The following is a 22,704-nucleotide window of genomic DNA, read 5'->3' as shown; positions in this document are numbered from 1 at the left end:
CTCCCATCTTATTTTTAGATATTCTGGGAACCACCAATACACCTGCAGTCTGAGAGTGAAGTGCTCAGTTAGGAACATATGGAACAATCAGATCACTGATATAAGATGGAGCTTGATTATTAAGAGCTTTAAATGTGCCGTCTGGTTGGGGTCTGGGGTGGTGGGTTGCTGTGCTCAGTGTTAGGCGGGGGTGCCTGCTCATCATCACCCCAGCAGAAAGGGGCTAACTCTGGGAACCGGTGATGAATGTACCCATAGTGCAGTAGTACCGGGACCAGAGTGAATAGCGTCTAGCGTTTATTTTTGTAAGTTTTAGGTTGTATGTGTATGTGTCAGCATGAGGGAGGGTGTGTGTGACTGTGTATGTGTATGGCTGTATATGTCAGGTGGGGTCTTGGACTCCTCCCCTCTCCTGGGACTCTTGTGCTGCTATACATCTTTGCCTACCCTCCCCCTGTCACATTTGGTGTGAAGAATGGTGCCTTGGTCTGCCTGAGTGTTCGCAGCTCCCGGGTCAGGGGGTTTAAGATTTTTGGCGTCTGCCTGATTGATCAAGGTGGCTGCCTGGTGGGATCTGAGTCCCTGGGCTCTGTTGGGTCCCCGGCGGGGCTGATCGCCCCTGGGTCGCTGGGTTCAGGGCTCGGCCGGCTTGGGGGTGGGAGGCTGCAGGCAGGCCTGTGGGCTTGCCGCTGATATCTCCCGGGACTCTGCTGGCTGCTGGTTGTGACGCCCCGGGGCAATCCTCTGCACCTCTCAAGAGGGGGCTCGGGGTTTTCTGCTTGCAGTCTCCCTGGGGTCCCTGCGCTCTGGGGCAGCTCCTGGATCTCTGGGAATTGGAGCTCCCTCCATCTCCTACACATCTTTGGCGGGCAGATCTGTGGCCCCTCACACTCTCTATTGGATGATCCTATAGAGAAACCTTACATATACAAGTGCGTGTACACTCACAAGTGCTCACATGGTGCTCTCATAAGTATGGACTTGGGCATTTTCAACACATAAGGCTGTGGTTGGAACTAAATCCACTGGGATTTACTATTGTGTGATTGTTCAGTAAAACAATGTTGACTTTATATTTCCTCATCGAGTTGACGTAGTGATAGCTTGATCTTGTTGTATTGTTGTGCGTCCCTTTTATTTGAATTTTTTTTGTTTTTCTCTTTATGCAGGTCTAGAAGCAGACTCTTGTTCATTACTGATTGTTTATTTTTGTGGAAACATGGTACATTTTACAGGTACATTTTAGTAATTTCAGTTTCCAAAAAAAAAATGCATAAGCACTGTACACCCAGAGACAGACAAAGAGCCTTGGGATAAGATAGGGAGGAGAGGTGGAAAAAAGCATCTGTACTCTCCAAGAGCCGGAAGAAGAAAATAAATAAATAAAAAATACGAGCCATATGCTCTGTAGAGTTATCCTCAAGCTGCTGCCGCCTCTTTGCAGGTCGAGGTGTACTGGTGCAGTTGAGCTTATCTGCTGCTGGGAGCTCTGTGAATTGAGAACTTGTGGTCAATCCTCAAGAGGCGGGCGGACAAACAAAACCCACAAATTCTGACAAACTCCAAGAAGTGATTATGAAAGAATGAGTTGCTATCAGTCAGGATTTGGCCCAGATTGAGAGCAGGCCCAGTCGAATTGCTGAGGTCCTGAAAAAGAAGGGTCAACACTGCAAATACTGACTTTTTGCATAAATGTCATGTAATTGTTGATAAAAGCCTTTGAAACATGTGAAGTGCTTGTAATCATATTTCAGTACATCACAGAAACAACTGAAACAAAGATCTAAAAGCCGTTTGCAGCAGATTTTGTGAAAACTAATGTTTGTGTCATTCTCAAAACGTTTGGCCACGACTGCAGAACCGAGCTTTTTATTTATTTATTTCCTGTAATTGTTTATTTTTGTTTAACCAATTTAATTGTTTTCCGCCCATTTTGTGTTTTTTTTCTCTTTCTTTTTCTTTTGACTGCTTGTTCCTTTTTTGTGGCCTGTAATGATTTGTAACTGGTTACTTTTAATAAATTGTCAATAGAAGATAAAGGTATTCAATAAAATGTAATATTCCATTAAAAACATGGATTATCTATATTATTAGCCTTCAATATTTGAATAATGATGAAACTCGGTACTTTGGGTATGAACCCACACTTTATAGTAGGTTGACACAGAGACAAAAATATAGTTTATAAAAATGTATTTGATTTTTCTGCTTATGATTATGAATGGTGATTCAAAAGTGATATTAAATGAGACAATGAACGGACTGGTGAAACCTGACCTTGTATGTATGAGCTTCACTATGTAACTCAGAAAAGTGTGATGACTAGGTTTATAAAGTTTATTTGGCTGTTTGTTTGCAAGCGGGGAGCTTTACATCTGGTTGTTGTGAATCAAAATTGGTTAAATTTTAACATTGTTTAAAGGTGCACAAGTTAGTGGGGAATAATCATAATGAGGGACAAATGACTAATTGGGTTTATTCACTATTAGATTGTTAAATCTACTTTCAAGGTTTTTTGAATTTAACATTATAATTTTGATTTTGAATAATGATGGATAAAATCAAGGTTTGAAATCAGTTTGTTTTTAGTATTGCTGGGGACAACAACCTTACACTTGAGTGGGGCTTAAAGATTGCTGGTGACAATCATTAAATAGGCAAAGCATAGAGCAAGTCACACCAAAATCAACTTTTTTTTGGCTAATAACCTGTGTAAATTAGTGTCTAATAGTGTTGTAGACATGTGTATGGAAGCCCATTCCCGCCACTCAGATAAAAATAAAATCTCATAGTTATGACTTGGTATTTCATAATTATGACTTTGTATCTCATTATTATGACTTAGTATCTCATTATTATGAGTTAGTATCTCATTATTATGAGTTAGTATCTCATAATTATGACTTTGTATCTCATTATTATGACTTAGTCTCTCATAATAATGAGAGACTAAGTCATAATTATGACATAGTATTTCTTAATTATGACTTTGTATCTCATAATTATGACTTAGTATCTCATAATAAGGAGATACTAAATCATAATTATGAATTAGTATCTCATAATTATGATATTATGACTTAGTATCTCATAATTATGACTTAGTTTCTCATAATTATGACTTAGCTATCTCATAATTATTAGATAAATTCTAGGACTCAGTTGGCTTCCATAGACTTCCGTATTTTTCAACTGGCAGCGCACAACTTCCAGTCGCGCTGAGTGGTCAGAATGGCTATCTGTACGCATGTGCTGCAAGACCTCCCAAGAAAAATGGTTAACAATATACACCGAATCTTTCTTGCCTTGTCTGAAACGCCAAAATCAAATATGGACGAAGCTTGTATTGTATGTGCCTAGCTACATACACAACTATGAAGGTAAGCTATCAAACCTCTGCGCTGACATCCTTTAACTCTGCAGTCAGAGACGCAAGGGATTCCTATTTCTCCAACCTGGTGTCCCAGAGCAAAGGGAATCCCAAGGTGCTGTTTAACACCATCAGCAGCATCGTCTCTCCTGCCTCTCCTACAGCCTCCATCCACTCTGTTGCAGACTGTGAAACTTTCTGTCTTTCTTTGTGGACAAAGTCAATAAGGTTAGATCTAGCATCTCTCCTTCAGCTTTATCGCTGCCTCTCCCAACTCCAACCAGGCCCATCATCCTAAATAGCTTTGCTCCTGTTTCTTTGCCTGAGTTAACCAAACTAGTTAACTCTATGAAGACCTCTGCATGCCCCCTCGACATCTTTCCCTCATCTTTGTTTAAAAGTGCTTTTCAGTCCATCGGTCCCAGCTTGCTCTCTATAATTAATGCTTCTCTGGTTTCTGGTCAGGTCCCTGCTTACTTTAAGAATGCTGTAATCCACCCGCTTCTTAAAAAACCGAGTCTTGACGCCTCTCTCCATAGAAGCTTCAGACCCATCTCTAAACTTCCGTTCATCTCCAAGATCTTGGAAAAGGTTGTGGCTAAACAACTCACAGCTGCTCTTGATGAACATAACATCTATGATAGCTTCCAGTCAGGTTTTCGTAGAGCTCATTCTACTGAAACAGCTCTTCTTAGGGTCTCTAATGACCTTCTGACTCACAGTGATGCAGGGGACTGTTCTGTTCTGGTCCTACTGGACCTGACTGCAGCCTTTGACACTGTTGACCATCACCTGCTACTGGAGAGGCTGAGAGACTGGGTAGGCCTATCAGGATCTGCTCTGGAGTGGTTCTCCTCTTATCTTTCTGAGCGCTCCTTTTCTGTGGCCGTCTCCAAGTTTAGGTCCTCCACCACCTCCCTTACCCATGGTGTCCCACAAGGTTCTGTGCTGGGGCCTCTGTTCTTCCTCCTCTATCTGCTTCCTCTTCAGCACATCCTGAGCTCCTTCAAAGGAATCTCCAACCATCTTTATGCAGATGATTGATAGATAGGTAGATAGATGATTACTATTTATCTAGTCTAACTGTATCACCTGTCATATTTGTTATATATATATATATATATATATATATATATATATATATATATATATATATATACCTATTTATCTCTTTTAATTAATTTTATCATTTTATTTACATCTTAGTGTTTTTACATGAATGTTTTCTTTTACTATCTTTACCATCAATTTTTATCAGTTACTTTCTATCCATATTAGCTTTTGTTATTTTACAGTTATATATTTTAATCCTCCAGTGTTTCCTCTGCGGAGCCCTCTGCCTTGGGGCCGGAGGTCAGCGGCGGCGGCCGGGGCGCTCCTCGGGTAGTGCCCGGGCAGTGGTGGGGGTTTCTGCCCTCCCCCCCTGGGCGTCATGGGCCAGTGTCTTGGCTGCTGACGTGGATCTGTTACTATCAGGGCAGATAGCTCCGCTGACGATGTGTCGTTCATTGCCTGACCCATCTGAACTCAGCCTATTGTTTACTCTGTTGTTCACATGTGTGTGTGTGTGTGTGTGTGTGTGTGTGTGTGTGTGTGTGTGTGTGTGTGTGTGTGTGTGTGTGTGTGTGTGTGCGTGTGCGAGTGTACGGGTGATTGTATGTCCACCTTGGAAGTTGGGTGCGGAAGGGGAACCGTAATCGTCAATTGTTTTATAGTTGGGGAGGGGGGCTGGGATGGGAATATGGGATCTATGGGGCCATTTTAATCTGTGAAGCACTTTGAGTTGCATTTTTTGTATGAAAAGTGCTGTATAAATAAAGTTGTTTTGATTTGATTTGAGATGACATCCAACTGTACATCTCCTTTAAGCCCCATGAGATGTCTAAGCTGCAGCTGTTACACACCTGCTTAGACTCTATCAAAACCTGGATGGCTGGGAGCTTTCTACAGCTGAATGAAGATAAGACTGAGATCCTCATCTGTGCCCCACACAAGCTGGTTCCCAAAGTCAGAGACTCTCTTGGTCAGCTTGCTTCTCACACCAAACCTTCTGTCAGGAATCTTGGCGTGACCTTTGACCCAGCCCTCACCCTGGATTCTCATGTCAGTTCTCTTGTTCGCTCTTTCTTCTTCCATCTCAGGAACGTTGCTAAGCTGAGTCCCATTCTGTCCCGCTCTGAACTTGAGACAGTTATCCACACCTTCATCTCCTCACGCTTAGACTACTGTAACTCTCTTTTCACGTGTCTGAGCAGAACCTCCCTGAACCGTCTACAGGTGGTTCAGAACGCCTGTGCTCGGCTTCTGACCAAGTCCTCCAAACACGCCCACATCACCCCGCTTCTCCTCCAGCTTCACTGGCTGCAAGTCAACTTCAGGGTTCATTTCAAGATCCTGCTTCTGGTCTATAGGGCCTTACATGGACAAGCACCATCTTACATAGGTGATCTTCTTAGTCCCTACACCCCCAGCAGGTCCCTGAGGTCCAGTGACCAAAGCCTACTGGTTGTGCAGCACCAGGCTAAAGACCAAAGGTGACAGATCATCTGCTGCTGTGGCCCCCAGACTCTGGAACTCTCTCCCCCTAAGCCTGAGATCAGTGGACTCAGTGGTCTCCTTCAAAAAGCAGCTGAAGACTCAGTTGTTCAAGCTGGCTTTTGTATGACCTTCTTCACCTCTCTCTCTTTATTCTGCTCTCCCCACCTATTCCACCTTCCTCAGGATCCACTGATTTCCCTCTTTCCTGTTCTCTCTCTCTCTATCTCTTTCTTTACATTTTTTTAACCACAATTGCCTATTTTTGCTCATTTTAAATATATTTTTAAACATTTTCTAAATTCTTTTTTATATTTTTTGTTTTTGTAAAGCGCCTCGTGATTTTTATCTTGAGAGGCGCTATAGAAATGATACTTTTTTCTCTTCTTCTTCCCTGAGTTACTATAGATGCTACATGCTAGCTCTCTACTAGCCTAAGTTAACACAACAAGGAAACAGTATTGGAGTGATAAGTTAAGGTCATGGGTCATGGGCAGTCAGGAGAGGTCACGGTGAGGTCCGTCCGAGTGTTTCAGGTCAATGAGGAAAATCCAGAAGCCCCACTGCCTGAGCGTAGGGAAACGTTACCCTGCAGGTTCAGTGCAGGATTGATTTAGGCTCAAAAGAAGACTGTTCATGTTTTTAAACGTCACATTTTTGCGAGTCATATCATTGCATTTAGTCTGACAACAGGTCAATGACTTCCCTGAAATACGTGTGTCATGTGGTACATTAGCTTGAAACACTCCATAGACTATTATGGGTTCTATTTGAAGCAGTGATGTTCTGCTGCCGTTCCGCGCCGCTGATGCTTTCAGTGTGAAATTGGGGTTATTCTTTTGACTCACGACTAGCCTTAGATTCATAAAGACTCTGCTTTCTCCCAGATGCTGCACGGATCTGCAGTCCTGCCCACTGACCTTTGTCAGTTCACCTTTGGTGAACCTTTCATAATAAATGGTTTTAAACCCCTTACCTGTTGTCCCGTGAGTGATTCTGCATGTCTTGGGTTAAGTCCCTTCCTCAAAACATGACACTTCCATTTTCTGGAAATGAAATGTAACTTGAAAGCTTCTCACCTAAAATAGCCACCACTTCATCATCCTGGATGACCTCCAATGACCCCGACACCACAAAGCAAAGACTGTCCACACTCTCTCCAGCGTGGTAGATCAAGTCGCCCGGTGCACTGTGGATGGTCTGGAACTCCATAGCAAGAGCCCGCAGGCAGCCGTCGCTGGCCAGCCGAAAGGCCGGGTGTTCCTTAAACACCTTCCTGTTAAGATGGACGCAGATGTCAGCCCGCATGTCCTTGGGACAAATTTCCAGCACCTGCAGACAACCAAGTCAAAGGGAAATCAAGTTAAGCAGGGACAAGTGAGTGTGGAAAACCAGGCGAAATGAGTTGAGTCACCTTCTCGCTTGACACGTGGAGGAGAGCAAAACACACTTTTATGCTTAAAAGCTGATAAAAATGATCTTAAGTATGATTTTATGTGATGTTTAATTAAAATGTATGACTCCATGTAATATTTGAATAGGAAAATGTTTTGAAGTGATTTTCACATCAGCGTGGTGTTTAAAGCTAAAATGATTATGAGTTTTAAAAATGAAGTAAAGGTAAAATGACATTCTGATTTAATAGAAGTCACGTACAACTTGTGGTTTTAGGATTTTTCTATTCTGCACAAACAAGCAAATTATCTGAGTCATTCCTACAATGCAAAAACTTGTTTCCTTTCAAGGTAATCGTAAAGGACGGCTACAAGGCACAATCTCGCCCTCCGTTTGGCAAATCCGATCATGCCGCCATCTTCCTCGTGCCAAAATACAAACAAAGGCTGAAACAGGAAGTTCCGGTTCAGAGGAAGGTCGTGCGCTGGACGGGCCAATCGGTGGCTGCATTACAGGACGCACTTGACGACGCAGACTGGGACATGTTCAGAAACAGCTCCGATAATGACGTCAACGTGTTTACGGAAGCGGTCGTGGGATTCAAAGGGAAACTAGCGGATGATACCGTGGAGACAAAGACTATCACTACATTTCCCAACCAGAAGCCGTGGGTGGATAAAACCATCCGCGAAGCTCTGAGATCCCGCACCGCTGCCCATGGACGTAATTTTGGGGAGGGACAGGGGGGACATGCCCCCCCCCACTTTTTCCAAAGTCAAGTTTTGACCCCTGTACTTTTTACCATCCCAAAACAATATTACGCTATATTAAATTGACACTGGTTGAGCTCTAGGACCAAGCGGAAAACAACCGTTTCCCATTAGAGCATACTGTAAAGATGTAGAAATAGCTTCAATGTCGCTAAGTTGGCAACACTGTGGGAGGACCACTTCATTTGCCGCTCAGGGCAGCGCAAGAAGGAGGAGTAAATAATCGGCCTGTTTTGTTTTATAATCGTTCAAAACTCAGATCGTAATTGGGATTAAAATTCGATTAATTGAGCAGCCCTACTACATATTCAAGAGACACGGATCACATTTGAAAAAAATCGGATCTGTGCTGACTGTCATAAAAAATTAGATATAGGTCACATGTGGGGGAAAAAAAATGGATTTGATGTGCTTTGCCTGCGGTGTGAGTGTAGCCTAAAGTTTGGTTTATGCTTAACGCGTCTGCGCGGCTACATTATGTCATTTTAGCAACCACGCCCCTCCACGTGCCCTTTGCACGGCTAGGAAATTTTCCAACCACGTAGACGGTCCTGCGTGGAAAAACATGACGGACTGACTAGAGCTCGAAGTGGCAGAGGTTTGTAAGTACAGACATCTTTATGATTCAGTCCATAAAGATCACAGTGATAAAAATATTGTTAATAATTGCTGTCACCGTTGGAAAAGGTGAGACAGTAAAAGAATGTCGTAAGCAACAGTGAACTCTACTTATACGGTGTAGTGTTGTATGCATCCCGCAGAGCCCCATGCCGCCCCCTACAGTCTGGGAGAATGTTGGCTCACAGCGGAGACAAGCCGCAGGAAACATAAACGCTGCAAGTTCCGACGTGCGTCTCGTTTCTGTGCAGAATGTACATGCGTCAAGCATAAACCACGCTTAAGGAAACCTGTCCGTAATGACTCCTCTGGCTCCGGGAATTTCAGGAACCTTTACCACAAGAGTTTGTAGATTCTGTATAACTAGCATGGATGTTTTTAATTGACTGGTTTGTTAATCCACTAAATATACAGCAGACTTATTTTACAACCCAGACATCACAGTTTTCTACTTTAGTTTCTTTAACATAACATCTAAGCTCACATTTCATCAGTTATATTGTTAAACCATCATTTATCATAATTTGTTATGTATCATCATTAGTAGTAGAAACATAGCATTAAATTGATGTTTATAAACTTTATTTTTGGCTTTATCTCGAATTATTATGAAGATGTGCTTTCCCTGGCTTTTCCCAAATTAACTGGTTTCAACAGCAATCAAATATTAAAGGGTCAATAATATTGTTAATCCATATTTTTACTGTGGCAAGGCGGAGTAACGAGGACACAGGCAGGATTTGATCCTCAGACTCCCAGGTGAGATTCACGTGTGCTGACCAGTCAGCCAAAGAGACATCTCTGTGGCCAAGTAGCCAGGGCGCATGATCAGTCAGGATATGGTGAGGATACTCACCTTGTCACATCGTGGAATATTACATTTTATTGAATACCTTTATATTCTATTGACAATTTATTAAATGTAACCAATTACATCACGTTACAGTGCAGTACTGGATCTCCACAGGGTGCGGTGCTCTCTCCCTTTCTTCTACACCTCGGACTTTGCCTACAACACCAACAGCTGTAACCTACAGAAGTTCTCGGATGACTCAGTCTTTGTCTGCTGTGTGTCTGTGGGGAATGACCTGGAGTCCAGGCTTGCTGGCTAATATGCACAGATGTGACTAAAATCCTGCTTGCGGCATAATAGGATGTCATTTTTTTTTTCTGTTTTTACCTCAGATTTTGGAGGAAATTTATCTTCAAAAGTCTTGTGGTTGGTTTCATGATGCCATTTCAAATTGGAAACCTTTATCACTGCTATGGTCTCTTCGTAAATTAAGCACATGGGTCTGGTGCTGGATGGAGAAATAATAAATGCAAAGTGTTCTGTCTATTTTCATTATCCGCTTTTCTTTTGGCCGAGAATTTAGAACATGTCACTTTTTTCCCATCCAAAAAACTGCCGATGAATAAGAATAAGAATAAGAACAACTTTATTTATCCCGAGGGAAATTCTTGTGTCATGTACATGTTCAAAGCAGTCGGAGAGACAAAGGAACAGGTGAAATAGAAATATGATATACAATATATTCATTAAAAAAAAAAGATCTACAGTAGTACCATGTAGGATAGTGCAAAACAAACAATCGCATATCTCAATAATTAAATACATGACTGCGTCCTTGTGAATAAGTAATTAAGCCGTCGGTGCAGGCGATTCACAAAAGTGATTAAAGTATTGTGTAAAAGAATATGGGTTTGTAGCAGCATATGATATGATGGGGGGATAAAAACATATTTACAATCAGAACTCTTGGGTAATATTGCACAGTCTGGGAAGGAACAGAATAACCAAGGTAATAGTATTTGGAGAATCACCTACAGCGTGAGGAAGAGTTAAACAGTCCTATTGCTACCGGTACAAAGGATTTCCTGTGGCGGATTTCCTGTGGCAGTCAGTTCTGCATTTCATAATCAATGAACAAGCTGCTCCAAAATTGAAAATAAAATGCATCGCTCACACAGATGAGCAGCGGTAATGTGACAGACTGTGTTTATAACACGGAGAGGACTGTACCTTTGCTCTATTGTGGAGCTGACATGGGGGCAGTGGTCAGCCCAGGGGCAGCGTTAGGCCCGGCTAGTTGGGCTCAAGGCCCGAATCTTTAAAGAGCAAGTCAACCCCTACCAGAGTCTAACTCCACTCCCACTTCATGTTTGAAAAATGCAACGCATGCTGTTGCCTGGCAGACCGAGAGGGCGGAGCTGCTAACAAATACACACACACACAGGCTCAGGACAGCATTGTGACATCATAATGTACCAGATGACATCATAGCATACCTCTTAGCCAATAGCGGTGGAAGATTTAAATTAGAATACAGTGCAGAGTTTTTACCTGACAACGGCACAACTGCCAGTTTTAGGCAGAATATTTAAATTTTAACTAAGATGCACTGAAGTGCCAAATTATTGACGACACGTGTCTGCAGCACGATTAGAAACTCGTTTATTTAGTTTATCAGCAAAAAAAAGTTTATTTGGGGGTGACTTGCTCTTTAATGAAAAGCCCCGGATCTCAAACGTGGAAGTAATATGCAGTACCAAAGTCCAACAGAGAGGGAGCAGCTAGGAGTAGTTTGTATACAGCCTGTCTGAGCCTCCACCACTGAAGAAGAAGCCCTTCATCAGCCGGCTTCTTCTGCAGTGCCTGGTTTCTTCTACACTCTGCCTGAAACGCATGAGTGAAGATGGACATGAGGACGTTTTTTAGACCAAAAGTACGGCGACAGAACCCCAGCTTTGATGAGACTGGTGTTGACTCAGGTTTGTGAGTCTTATTTGAAAATATTTGTTGTGCTGCTGGTTTGCCTAAAGTTAGCTTACTATCAGGTAAAGTTGATGGAGAAAGAAAGGGAATATTTACTATCATCTCACACTAAACACTAACAGGAACAATACTCTGCCCTGAATATGCTTAATATGTAGCTTTAGATTAAAAATTATGTGGTACAAGACATATATGATATTGACTAGTGCGTGTCACGTGTGTGTGTTAAGCCCCGGATCTTACTCAGTCCTTAATCCGCCCCTGGGTCAGCCTATTGAGGGACACCGGTTTACAGCTTGTCTATTCATTAAACAACAAGATATCAGCAAACTTGTCAGTGGATGAATAATTATTTCTGAGAGAAAACACTATCTGTCAGAGATACAGTTCCTAGGGCTCACAGAAACAAAACAATCAGTCTGACACAAATAGGGCCATGATATACTTGCTGTTTAACCTCACGTTGGTGCAGGCAGTAGGCTGCGTCTTTGTTCACAAACTTGCTGCTGCACAGCATGTAGTACTGGAGTGTTCCACTAGGGGGCACACTAGACTACTCAGACCGGATAGAGAGCCGGGTTTGTGGGTACAACCATAATAAACAGGATGTCAATAGATCAGTAACTGGTTTATTTTAAGTCACGACAGAAAAAATGAGAGCAGCGGTACCGTAGATGGTATGGTAGACCTCTAAACCAGAGACGGAGTCACCATGGTGAGTGTGGCTCGCTCATTTTGTCAATTCCACCTACTGGTTCCTTGTATTTTGCAGCATTCAGACGCGTTGAGTTAATTTCGGGGGACGTGCACAAATGGCACTTCAAATCAACACAAATAATGCATGGCAGCCATTTTAAACACATGTTTATGCCATTAAACAGCAAGTATATCACGGCCCTTAGACTTGTTCAGTAATCAGTCCACCCAAGGTGCCATGACACCATCAGTAGGCAACAGTTTTACAAATGCTCTGATGCTGGTTGATGAGCTACCTTGTCGGTGTCGATGCCTCTGGTCATGGACCACGCAGATACGATGTAGTCCATCACTCGCTCACTGAGGCCTTTGGGAACCTGGTAAAGTTTCAGGAAGTCTCGCACGCTGTTAAGCATCTCGTGGTAACGGTTGGTGTTTGCATACATCTGCTGGAAGATGGTGGTGACATTACCAAAGATGGTGGCATACAGAAGAGCTGCAAAGATCAGAGATGTTTAAAAGTTAGTTTAATGTTTACACTCTTATTTTGATTAGTTTCTCTTTACAAAAATCATACTTGTTTAAAGATGTTTGGTGGAAATCATTTAGACCATGGTGAAGCAAAAACAATTAAGAAATACATCAAACCAATTACTACTTCAGATGTTAAAGGTGAAGTGTAGCAAAGACTGTTATATTTGACTTCTTTTCAGATTAGTGCAGGGTTTTTTTTACATTGATGTTTGCCTGTAGTTTTATTGTTCTGCCACTAGGTGGCAATCACAGCGCATTAATGTATGGTTCTGAGTGTTTTGAAGAAGAAGAAGAAGAAAATATCATTTCAATAGCACCTCTCAAGATAAAAATCATGAGGCGCTTCACAAAAACAAAAACAAAAAATATAAAAATTGTAAAAATAGGAAAAAAAGCATTTGAAAATGTTTAAAAATATATTTTAAATGAGCAAGAATAAGCAACTGTGACCCAAAAAAAAATGTTAAGAAAGAGAGAGAGTGAATAGGAAAGAGGGAAATCAGTGGATCCTGAGGAAGGTGGGATAGGTGGGGAGAGCCAAATAAAGAGAGTGGTGAAGAAGGTCATACAAAAGCCAGCTTGAACAAGTGAGTCTTCAGCTGCTTTTTGAAGGAGACCACTGAGTCCACTGATCTCAGGCTCAGGGGGAGAGAGGTCCAGAGTCTGGGGGCCACAGCAGCAAATAATCTGTCACCTTTGGTCTTTAGCCTGGTGCGCTGCACAACCAGTAGGCTTTGATCACTGGACCTCAGGGACCTGCTGGGGGTGTAGGGACTAAGATCACCAATGTAAGGTGGTGCTTGTCCATGTAAGACCCTATAGACCAGAACCAGGATCTTGAAATGAACCCTGAAGTTGACTGGCAGCCAGTGAAGCTGGAGGAGAAGCGGGGTGATGTGGGTGTGTTTGGAGGACTTGGTCAGAAGCCGAGCACAGGCATTCTGAACCACCTGTAGACTGTTAGAGAGGTTCTGCTCAGACACGTGAAAAGAGAGTTACAGTAGTGTCAGGAACCGAGTTCAGAAGACCCGTGAAGACGCCAACACAGTAAAAATATATTTAAAAAAGTCTTTATTGAAAGCAGAGGTACCTGGAGGGCAAGGCTGAGGCAGGTTCAGAGGCAGGCTAAGGTCAAAGTGGCAGGCAAAGAGCAAGGCAGGGGTCAGGCAAAAAACAAGGTCCAGAGGCAAAGATCAGGCAGGGTGGATGGCTGGAGAACTACTGGCAAGGCTGTAATAATCTGGCAGGGAACTGGTGGTTTGCTGGTGAATATATAGTAGGGGAAGCAGGTGTGTAAGATGAGCTGATGAGTGAGGAGCAGGTGAAGTGGATGAAGCTGATGAGGTGTAGGTCAGGTTTCTGTGGAAACCAGGGCTTGGCTTGAGCTAGGTGAAGGGACCAGGTGAGCTGAATGAAGCTATAATGAGGAAGTGGAGGAGGGTGAAGGACGGGATTCATGACAGAGCCCCCCCCCCCCCCCCCCTCAAGGGCGGATACCAGACGCCCACAGGAAACCAGAGCAGGGCAGGAGGAGGGGGACCAGGAAGGAGGGCCAGAGCAGGGCGGGAGGAGGGGGGACCAGGAAGGAGGACCAGAAGAGTCAGGGGGGCCGGCGATGGGGAACCAGGAGCTGGGACTGTTGGAGCCTGGGGGGCTGGCGACGGGGAACCAGGAGCTGGGACTGTTGGAGCCTAGGGGGCCGGCAACGGGGAACCAGGAGCCTGGACTGTTGGAGCCTGGGGGGCCGGCGACGGGGAACCAGGAGCCTGGACTTTTGGAGCCTGGGGGGACAGCGACGGGGAACCAGGAGCCTGGACTGTGAGAGCCTGGGGGACCGGCGACGGGGAACCAGGAGCCTGGACTGTGAGAGTCTGGGGGGCCGGCGACGGGGAACCAGGAGCCTGGACTGTGAGAGTCTGGGGGGCCGGCGACGGGGAACCAGGAGCCGGGACTGTAGGAGTGTGGTGATAGAGGACACTGGGGGACGAGGACTAAGAGGGGACACTAGAGGAGGACGACTAAGAGGGGACACTAGAGGAGGACGACTAAGAGGGGACACTAAAGGAGGACGACTAAGAGGGGACACTAGAGGAGGACGACTAAGAGGGGACACAGACTCGGGGACTTGTGGGGACGTAGACTCTGGAACTTGAGACAGGGGAACTTTAGAGCAGGAGACGTCCTCTTCAGAGCAGGAACCAGAGATGTTTACTTCAGAGCCTGGAGGCGTCGACCCTTGGACTGGAGGCTCGTGGAAAGGCTTTACCTGAGCCCCTTGGATGGGCAGGGCCGGAGCCGGGGCCTCTTGGACCTCATCCGTCAAAGCAGGATGCGATGCATCCTCTTGGAACTCATCCGTCGAAGCAGGATGCGATGCGTCCTCCCGGACCACCGTCGAAGCAGGATGCGATGCGTCCTCCCAGACCACTGCCAGAGCAGGATGCGATGCATCCTCCCGGACCACCGCCAGAGCAGGATGCGATGCGTCCTCCGGGACCACCGCCAGAGCAGAATGCGATGCGTCCCCCGGGACCACAGCCAGAGCAGGATGCGATGCTTCCTCCCGGACCACCGCCAGAGCACGATGCGATGCGTCCTCCCGGACCACCACCTGAGCAGGATGCGATGCGACCTCCCGGACCACCGCCAAGGCAGGATGCGGTGCGTCCCCCGAGACCACCGCCGGGACAGGATGCGGCGCGACCTTCGGGACCACCGCCGGGACAGGATGCGGCGCGACCTTCGGGACCACCACTGGAGCAGGATGCGGCGCGACCTTCGGGACCACCGGTGGAGCAGGACCGATGGAGGTGGGACCCCTGCTGGACATGGATGTGGTGCGGACCCTGGGACCACCGCTGGACATGGATGCGATGCGACCCCGGGAACTACCGCTGGACCTGGACAGGCGGAGCCTCTCGGACAGGCGAAGGTGGAATCTCTGCTGGACGAGGATGTGGTGCGACCTCTGGGACCACCGCTGGACGTGGATGCGACGGAGGGACTCGAGGCTTGAGCGGCGTAGCTGCAAAACCTTGCGTCTGTGAAGGCCATGAATTAGTAGAAGGTCTCCGGGACTGCCACTGTTGCGTTGTCAGGTACCCATTGCGCAAGACGGCCGCAGCAGGCCTGGATGGAGGAGTGAAACCTCTGTGTGGCTGTGGCCTGATGGCCAGCCGCGTTCCCCAGAACGGTGACGCCTGCTCCTTCTCTAGTTCCATGAAGTCCAGGAGCGTGAGATACTCCATGACAGGTATGAAGGGAAAAAATACTCCAAAGTGCTGTGTCGGCGTAGGGTCAGAGTTAGGCCAGATTATTCTGTCAGGAACCGAGTTCAGAAGACCCGTGAAGACGCCAACACAGTAAAAATATATTTAAAAAAGTCTTTATTTAAAGCAGAGGTACCTGGAGGGCAAGGCTGAGGCAGGTTCAGAGGCAGGCTAAGGTCAAAGTGGCAGGCAGAGAGCAAGGCAGGGGTCAGGCAAAAAACAAGGTCCAGAGGCAAAGATCAGGCAGGGTGGATGGCTGGAGAACTACTGGCAAGGCTGTAATAATCTGGCAGGGAACTGGTGGTTTGCTGGTGAATATATAGTAGGGGAAGCAGGTGTGTAAGATGAGCTGATGAGTGAGGAGCAGGTGAAGTGGATGAAGCTGATGAGGTGTAGGTCAGGTTGCTGTGGAAACCAGGGCTTGGCTTGAGCTTGGTGAAGGGACCAGGTGAGCTGAATGAAGGTATAGTGAGGAAGTGGAGGAGGGTGAAGGACGGGATTCATGACAAGTAATCTAAGCATGAGGAGATGAAGGTGTGGAGAACAGTCTCAAGTTCAGAGCGGAACAGAATGGGACTCAGCTTAGCAATGTTCCTGAGATGGAAGAAGGAAGAGCGAACAAGAGAGCTGACATGAGAATCCAGGGTGAGAGCTGGGTCAAAGGTCATGCCAAGATTCCTGACGGAAGGTTTGGTGTGAGAAGCAAGCTGACCAAGAGAGTCTCTGACTTTGGGAACCAGCTTGTCTGGGGCACAGATGAGGATCTCAGTCTTATCTTCATTCAGCTGTGGAAAGCTCCTAGCCATCCAGGTTTTGGTAGAGTCTAAGCAGGTGTATAACAGCTGCAGCTTAGACATCTCATGGGGCTTAAAGGAGATGTACAGTTGGATGTCATCTGCATAAAGATGGTAAGAGATTCCTTTGAAGGAGCTCAGGATGTGCTGAAGAGGAAGCAGATAGAGGAGGAAGAGTAGAGGCCCCAGCACAGAACCTTGTGGGACACCATGGGTAAGAGAGGTGGTGGAGGACCTAAACTTGGAGACGGCCACAGAAAAGGAGCGCTCAGAGAGATAAGAGGAGAACCACTCCAGAGCAGATCCTGATAGGCCTACCCAGTCTCTCAGCTTCTCCAGTAGCAGGTGATGGTCAACAGTGTCAAAGGCTGCAGTCAGATCCAGCAGGACCAAAACAGAACAGTCCCCTGCATCACTGTGAGTCAGAAGGTCATTAGAGACCCTAAGAAGAGCTGTTTCAGTAGAATGAGCTCTACGAAAACCTGACTGGAAGCTATCATAGATGTTATGTTCATCAAGAGCAGCTGTGAGTTGTTTAGCCAACTTTGCAACTCAGAGTAGGGATGTGCGATACCACTGATTTCCTTTCCGATCCGATACCAAGTAAAATTGGGTCCAGTATCGGCGATACAGATACCGATACTTTGCTTAAAGATTTTTTGTTTGAAAAATTAAAAGACAAAGTAATATATTTACATTTTAGATTTAAATAAAACACAAATTTCACTACTCTTTATCCTCCTTTATTTATAAATGATTAACCAACAACATTGAAAAGTTGCTTAAGAGACATCTCAACTCAACTTACATTACAGGTTTTTGTTGAGAAACAACAGCATATTCACTGTTTTCCCTTTGAGTCTGCTCCTTTTTTTTCTCAAAACCTCTCCCGCCTTTGAAAAGATTCTCTCGGCAGGTACTGAAGAAGCAACAATTCCCAGGTATCTTACTGCAAGTTTACTCAGTGCTGGAAAGGTTTGTCCATGCTCCTGCCACCAAAGTAGTGGATCCTTATCTCGACGAATTAATTTTTCCTCTGAGTATCGACGTACTTCAATTAATACATCAGTGGAAGCAGAGCGATGGTGTTGGTTAGACATAACCTGCTTGTCAAAATCTGTCCATATCCCTCCTTTTGTTGCAGTTGAACCTGATGCTGTAGGGCTCTGGTTATACCCTGAGGTAGAAGGTACTGAAGCAGAAGGTTCTGAGGTAGAACAAGCAGTGGAGACTGAACATGGAGTTGGAGGGACAGCTGACTGTCCTGCCTGATAGACTTCCTGCATTTCAGCACAAAGACGTTTTTTCATAACCTCAACATTGTCTTTGTCTCGAAAACCAAAATGTTTCAACCTAACATCCACAAATGTGCTGGCAGCTAGACAGTGAATGGTTTCAACACCCCTGAATCTGCGCTGGCATTGCTGTGCCAGCTGTGTGGCAAGTGAGTTGCTCTGATGTTCACAAGCTGATACAGCTCTGTGAATGAGTGACACAAGTGGAATCACCTTGGATACTGAAATATGTTTTTCAGATTAAACTTCCCGTGTTACTTCTTCAAATGGCTGTAGTGCATCAACTATCTGCTTGATGAGGGACAATTCTCCCTGATTCAAGCACAACGTGTTCTTCCCTAAAAGGCAGAGGACAGTGGTCATGGCTTCATTTTGCACACAAAGCCTTTCCAGCATCTAATAGACAGAGTTCCAGCGGGTTTCTACTGACTGAATTAGCTTGTGTTCTGCCACTTTCAACTGTTGTTGAATATCTCTGAGCTTCTCTGTGGCCTTACTGCTGTGGTGAAAATATGACACAATTGCACTGCATTTTTCCAGGACCTGCACAACTTCAGGGACAGCTTTTAGACTGTCTTTTACAATTAGATTCAGTGTATGTGCAAAACAAGGATGATGCCTCCAACCAGCCTTGTGTACTGCAGCAACCATATTTGCACCGTTGTCTGTAACAACTGCCACCACCTTCTCAGTAATGCCACATTCTTCTGTGATTCGCTTTAGCTCTAATCTGATATTATCTGCTGTGTGTGTTCCATGGAAAGTATGGGTTTCCAACACAAATTCCCTCATTTGCCAATTTTCAATGAGATGGCATGTTACGGTCAGATATGCCTCTGTGGACACTGATGTCCACATATCAGAGGTTAGTACAACACTGGAAGCATTTTTCAAAGATGCTCTTACTTTTTCTTTACATTCTGTGAACATATTTACAAGAACAGTCTCAGTTAGTTTCTTCCTTCCTGGAAGTTTGTATTTTGGGTCAAGAGCTCTCACAAATTGTTGGAAACCTTGATCCTCCACTATGGACATATGCTGGAGGTCCTTAACAATCATCTCTCCTAGGTATCTTGTGAGTGTTGCTGCTCTTGGAGAATCGTCTACAAATATAAAATACAAAGGGCACATAAAATGAAGGTATATATTGATTTGAAGTGGAAGCAGAGGCTATATCAAGTGTAATATGATCTAACAAATGATTTCTATACTGGTTGATGCAAAGGGTATCTCTATTTTTCCAATTCAAGAGGATAGATTTCTTAGCGATGCATATGGCAGTCAGAACCACGTGAACTACAGATGTTTCAATCAGGACGTCGTCCAGGTTTCACAGTAAAAAATAGAGAGGGGGCGGTTGGGATATGACATTTCAGACACTTTGACAGGTCTTCACATACTCTACCCCAAAATTCCTGGACAGGTGGCCAGGACCACAGTGTGTGAATGTAATTGTCAGGAATGTTGTTTGTGCAGTGTGTACAGGTGTCAGACGACACAAACCCCATCTTGAACATCCAATGACCTGTATAGTGTACTCTGTGTAGAATTCTGTACTGAATTAATTGTAAATTGGGGTGTCTGATCATTTTAAAAGTTTTTAAACAAGTTTGGGACCAGAAGTTCTGGTCAAAGCTGATTGATAGATCCACCTCCCATTTTTCAATAGGGATTGCTATTCTATCGTCTATTTTGGACAGTCTTATATACTTTAGACAGTAGTTTAGGGGGTTTGAGATTATAGAAGTCTAATACCCTTGGTGGTGTTTGTAATTCTATTTTAGTGAGCTTAATTTTTTGTTTGACTACAGATTTAATTTAGTGGTATTCTAAAAAGCTATTCTTATCTATTCCAAATTGTATTTTTTTTCTTCACAAGCACTGTTTTGCTGTAGGTGGCCCTGAGCATGGGGAACCTGCAGGCTCCCCGCCGAGCTCAGCCCCTCCAGGACCGCCAACACAGCATCCTTCCGAACCACCCTCCGATATTCTCTCACAGGTCGAACAGGTTGTGGGGCAGGCAGGTGCTCTCATGAATCAAGTCAATCTGGACAAACAATGTAAGCTCCTACTAAAATACAAAGACTCTTTTTCAGTCGACTGCCTAGATTGCGGGTTGACTACGATCTATGAGGTAAGGATTCCTATACCACCACATGCGCCGCCAACCTTTGTGCATCAATACAAGATTCCTCTGGCATCCTATGTACCCATCCAGAAAATCATTGACAGCATATTAGTAAAGGGTATCATTTGACCCTGTAACAGCACCTACTCGGCTCCATTGTGGCCGGTGAGGAAACCTAATGGTGAGTAGAGACTAACCATTGACTACAGAAAATTTAACCAACAGGTTCCATTGTCTCAGTGGCCAATGGCCTGTCTGGATCAAGAACTTCTGAAGGTGAGAGATGTTAAATGCTTTTCTACCCTTGACATTGCGTCTAAGTTCTGGACAATTCCTGTCAATGAGTCTGACCAAAATAAATTAGCCTTAACCTTCGCCAACCGCCAATACACCTTCACATAGTGCCCATTTGGCTACTCTAACTCACCCTCTGAATTCAACGTTTTCTTGGGCAAAGCCTGGCCCGACGCTCATGAGCAAGGCACCATCATCTACGGCGATGATATTCTGATTCGTAAACAGTCTTTGGACACCTGTCTGGGCTGGACCATATATGTCATGGGTCAGCTCACAGCTGCATGTATGAAAATCTCCCTCACAAAAGGTCAGTGGTGCAGGTCGAAAGTACAGTTTGTTGGCCTCCTTGTGGGACCACAAGGAGTGCAGCCTCAACATGGTAGAGTCCAGGGCGTTGCCACCATTAAAGCTCAAATGAATGTCTCTGAACTGCGGAGTTTTTTTGGGTCCCTAAGGAAAATTAAACAGATTAAACCCAGCTAAGAAATAAGCATGTCTCTGTCTGGGGGAAATGGAAAAGCAGCCCTCTCAGAGGACTCCATAGGTCCCACTGTTCACAGAAGTCTAAAACCACTCAGTTCACACACCCAGAGACCATAGGACTCATAGCTGTAATAATAATGGCAAATTATCCTTTGATACCCATTATGATAAAATTATAAAATCTTTATTTATCTTTGTCCACGACTTGTTATTTAAATGATAAATGACCCGCACTTGTATAGCGCTTCTCAGAGTAAGGACTCCAAAGCGCTTTACCCTACAGTGTATCATTCATCCATTCACACACACATTCACACACTGATGATGATGAGCTACGATGTAGCCACAGCTGCCCTAGGGTACACTGACAGAGGCGAGGCTGCCGAGCACAGGCGCCACCGGTCCCTCTGACCACCACCAGCAGGCAAGGTGGGTTGTCTTGCCCAAGGACACAACAGCAGAATTCTCTGTCCGGAGCCAGGATCGAACCTGCAACCTTCTGATTTCTGGACAACCCGCTCAACCTGTTGAGCTACTGCTGCCCAATTTAGAAGCCGTATAAAGATTTTAATATAAAGTTAAGGTTTAACACTCAGGTTTGAAACATTCAGGAACAACTTTGCTCCAGAGAGCTAAATGAAAAAATTGGGACTCACATCCAATCATCATCATAGCAACAGCAAAGAGCTTCTCTCCATCCGTGTTTGGTGCAATGTTTCCAAATCCGATGCTGGTTAGACTGGTCATGGTGAAGTACAGCGAGGAGATGTATAAAGAGTCTTTGGTGGGGCCCCCCTCCCAGCGGCCCAAGCCTGACACGTTGAATCTGTAAGGTGTCCCCACAGTCTCTCCTAACAGGTACAGCCAGCTGTCCAACCTCACACTGTTTGTGTCCTCATCAATCACCTCGTAGTCTCCGATGCTGTACCAGATACAGGCCAGCCAGTGGGCTGCCAGGCCAAACACACACACCAGCAAAACCAGAACCGCAGCGCCGTACTCAATGTAGTGGTCCAGCTTCCTGGCAACTCGTCCTAAACGCAGCAGACGCACCACTTTCAGTGAGCTGAAGAGGCTACTTATTCCCTGGAAAAAGAGAAGGAAAACGATCAAAGGATACAGATAAGAGAATATATGAAACATGTTTTGTTTTGAAGAGGCCATAAGAATGAAGAACCTCTCACATTATTATAGAAAACATTTTCAGCTGTTTGCCATAACAATAAGTGCAGTGAAGGTGACAGGTGCTGTTATGTCGCACCCAATCTCACAGCAAGAATGTTGAAGGTTCAAACCCCGGCTATGGCCTCTCCAAAGTGCAGTTAGCATGTTCTATGAATGCATGTGTGGATTTCCACCAGAAGCTTCAGCTTCCTCCCAAGGACCAAATGCATGCATATTAGAATTACATATGAAATGTAAGTTGGTTTGGGTAAAAGTATCTGCTAAATGAATAAACATAAACATGATGTTCATTCTAAATAAATAGTGCTTTTACATCTAAACTGCCTGGGTCACATCTGGGTAGCCTGCATTTTTTTTGTGTGTTCAGCCAAACTTTTTTTCAGACCTCCTCCCCGCCACTCCGGCTGGGGCTAATGTGACTCTACACACCCACTGCCGGCTGATTGGCCGGCTAAAATTCATGCATACCTTTAGTGGGAGCCTCCGTTTGGCAGGTGGAATCAGTGGGCAATTCATTATTATTCTAGATACTGTGGAGTAACCATCTCTTCTGAGTTGC

General features: G+C 44.9%; 2 protein-coding genes across 2 annotated transcripts in view; both read right to left on the bottom strand.

Moving 5' to 3' along the window:
- Positions 1-22,704, bottom strand: part of LOC107382274 (voltage-gated delayed rectifier potassium channel KCNH1) — a 62,262-nt gene that overhangs the window by 9,713 nt on the left and 29,845 nt on the right. The window contains exons 7-9 of the mRNA XM_054751743.2: positions 21,617-22,046; positions 12,457-12,656; positions 6,985-7,237 (exon numbers count right to left, since the gene is read on the bottom strand). Of these exons, the coding sequence (XP_054607718.2) occupies positions 6,985-7,237; positions 12,457-12,656; positions 21,617-22,046 (883 nt within the window). The remainder of the gene's footprint in view (positions 1-6,984; positions 7,238-12,456; positions 12,657-21,616; positions 22,047-22,704) is intronic.
- Positions 17,007-21,602, bottom strand: LOC139070527 (zinc finger BED domain-containing protein 4-like). Its single transcript, XM_070552867.1, has 2 exons — positions 18,458-21,602; positions 17,007-18,280 (listed from the first exon to the last, which is right to left on the bottom strand). Exons 1-2 carry the CDS (start codon positions 19,181-19,183, stop codon positions 17,567-17,569), a joined length of 1,440 nt encoding a protein of 479 aa, XP_070408968.1. The 5' UTR covers positions 19,184-21,602; the 3' UTR covers positions 17,007-17,566.

Source organism: Nothobranchius furzeri, chromosome 7 (assembly GCF_043380555.1).
Source record: "Nothobranchius furzeri strain GRZ-AD chromosome 7, NfurGRZ-RIMD1, whole genome shotgun sequence".
NCBI classification, from domain to species: Eukaryota; Metazoa; Chordata; class Actinopteri; order Cyprinodontiformes; family Nothobranchiidae; genus Nothobranchius; species Nothobranchius furzeri.
Note: the sequence above shows the minus strand (reverse complement) of the source record. Positions and strands in the feature narration are given on the sequence as shown.

What these genes read in the sequence shown, in the direction of transcription:
- LOC139070527 (XM_070552867.1), bottom strand. Translation starts at nt 19,183, where the DNA reads ATGTGCCCTTTGTATTTTATATTTGTAGACGATTCTCCAAGAGCAGCA. An exon ending in TAGAAACCCGCTGGAACTCT is followed by an intron (nt 18,281 to 18,457) that starts GTCTATTAGATG and finishes TCTGAAAAACAT; the next exon opens with ATTTCAGTATCCAAGGTGAT.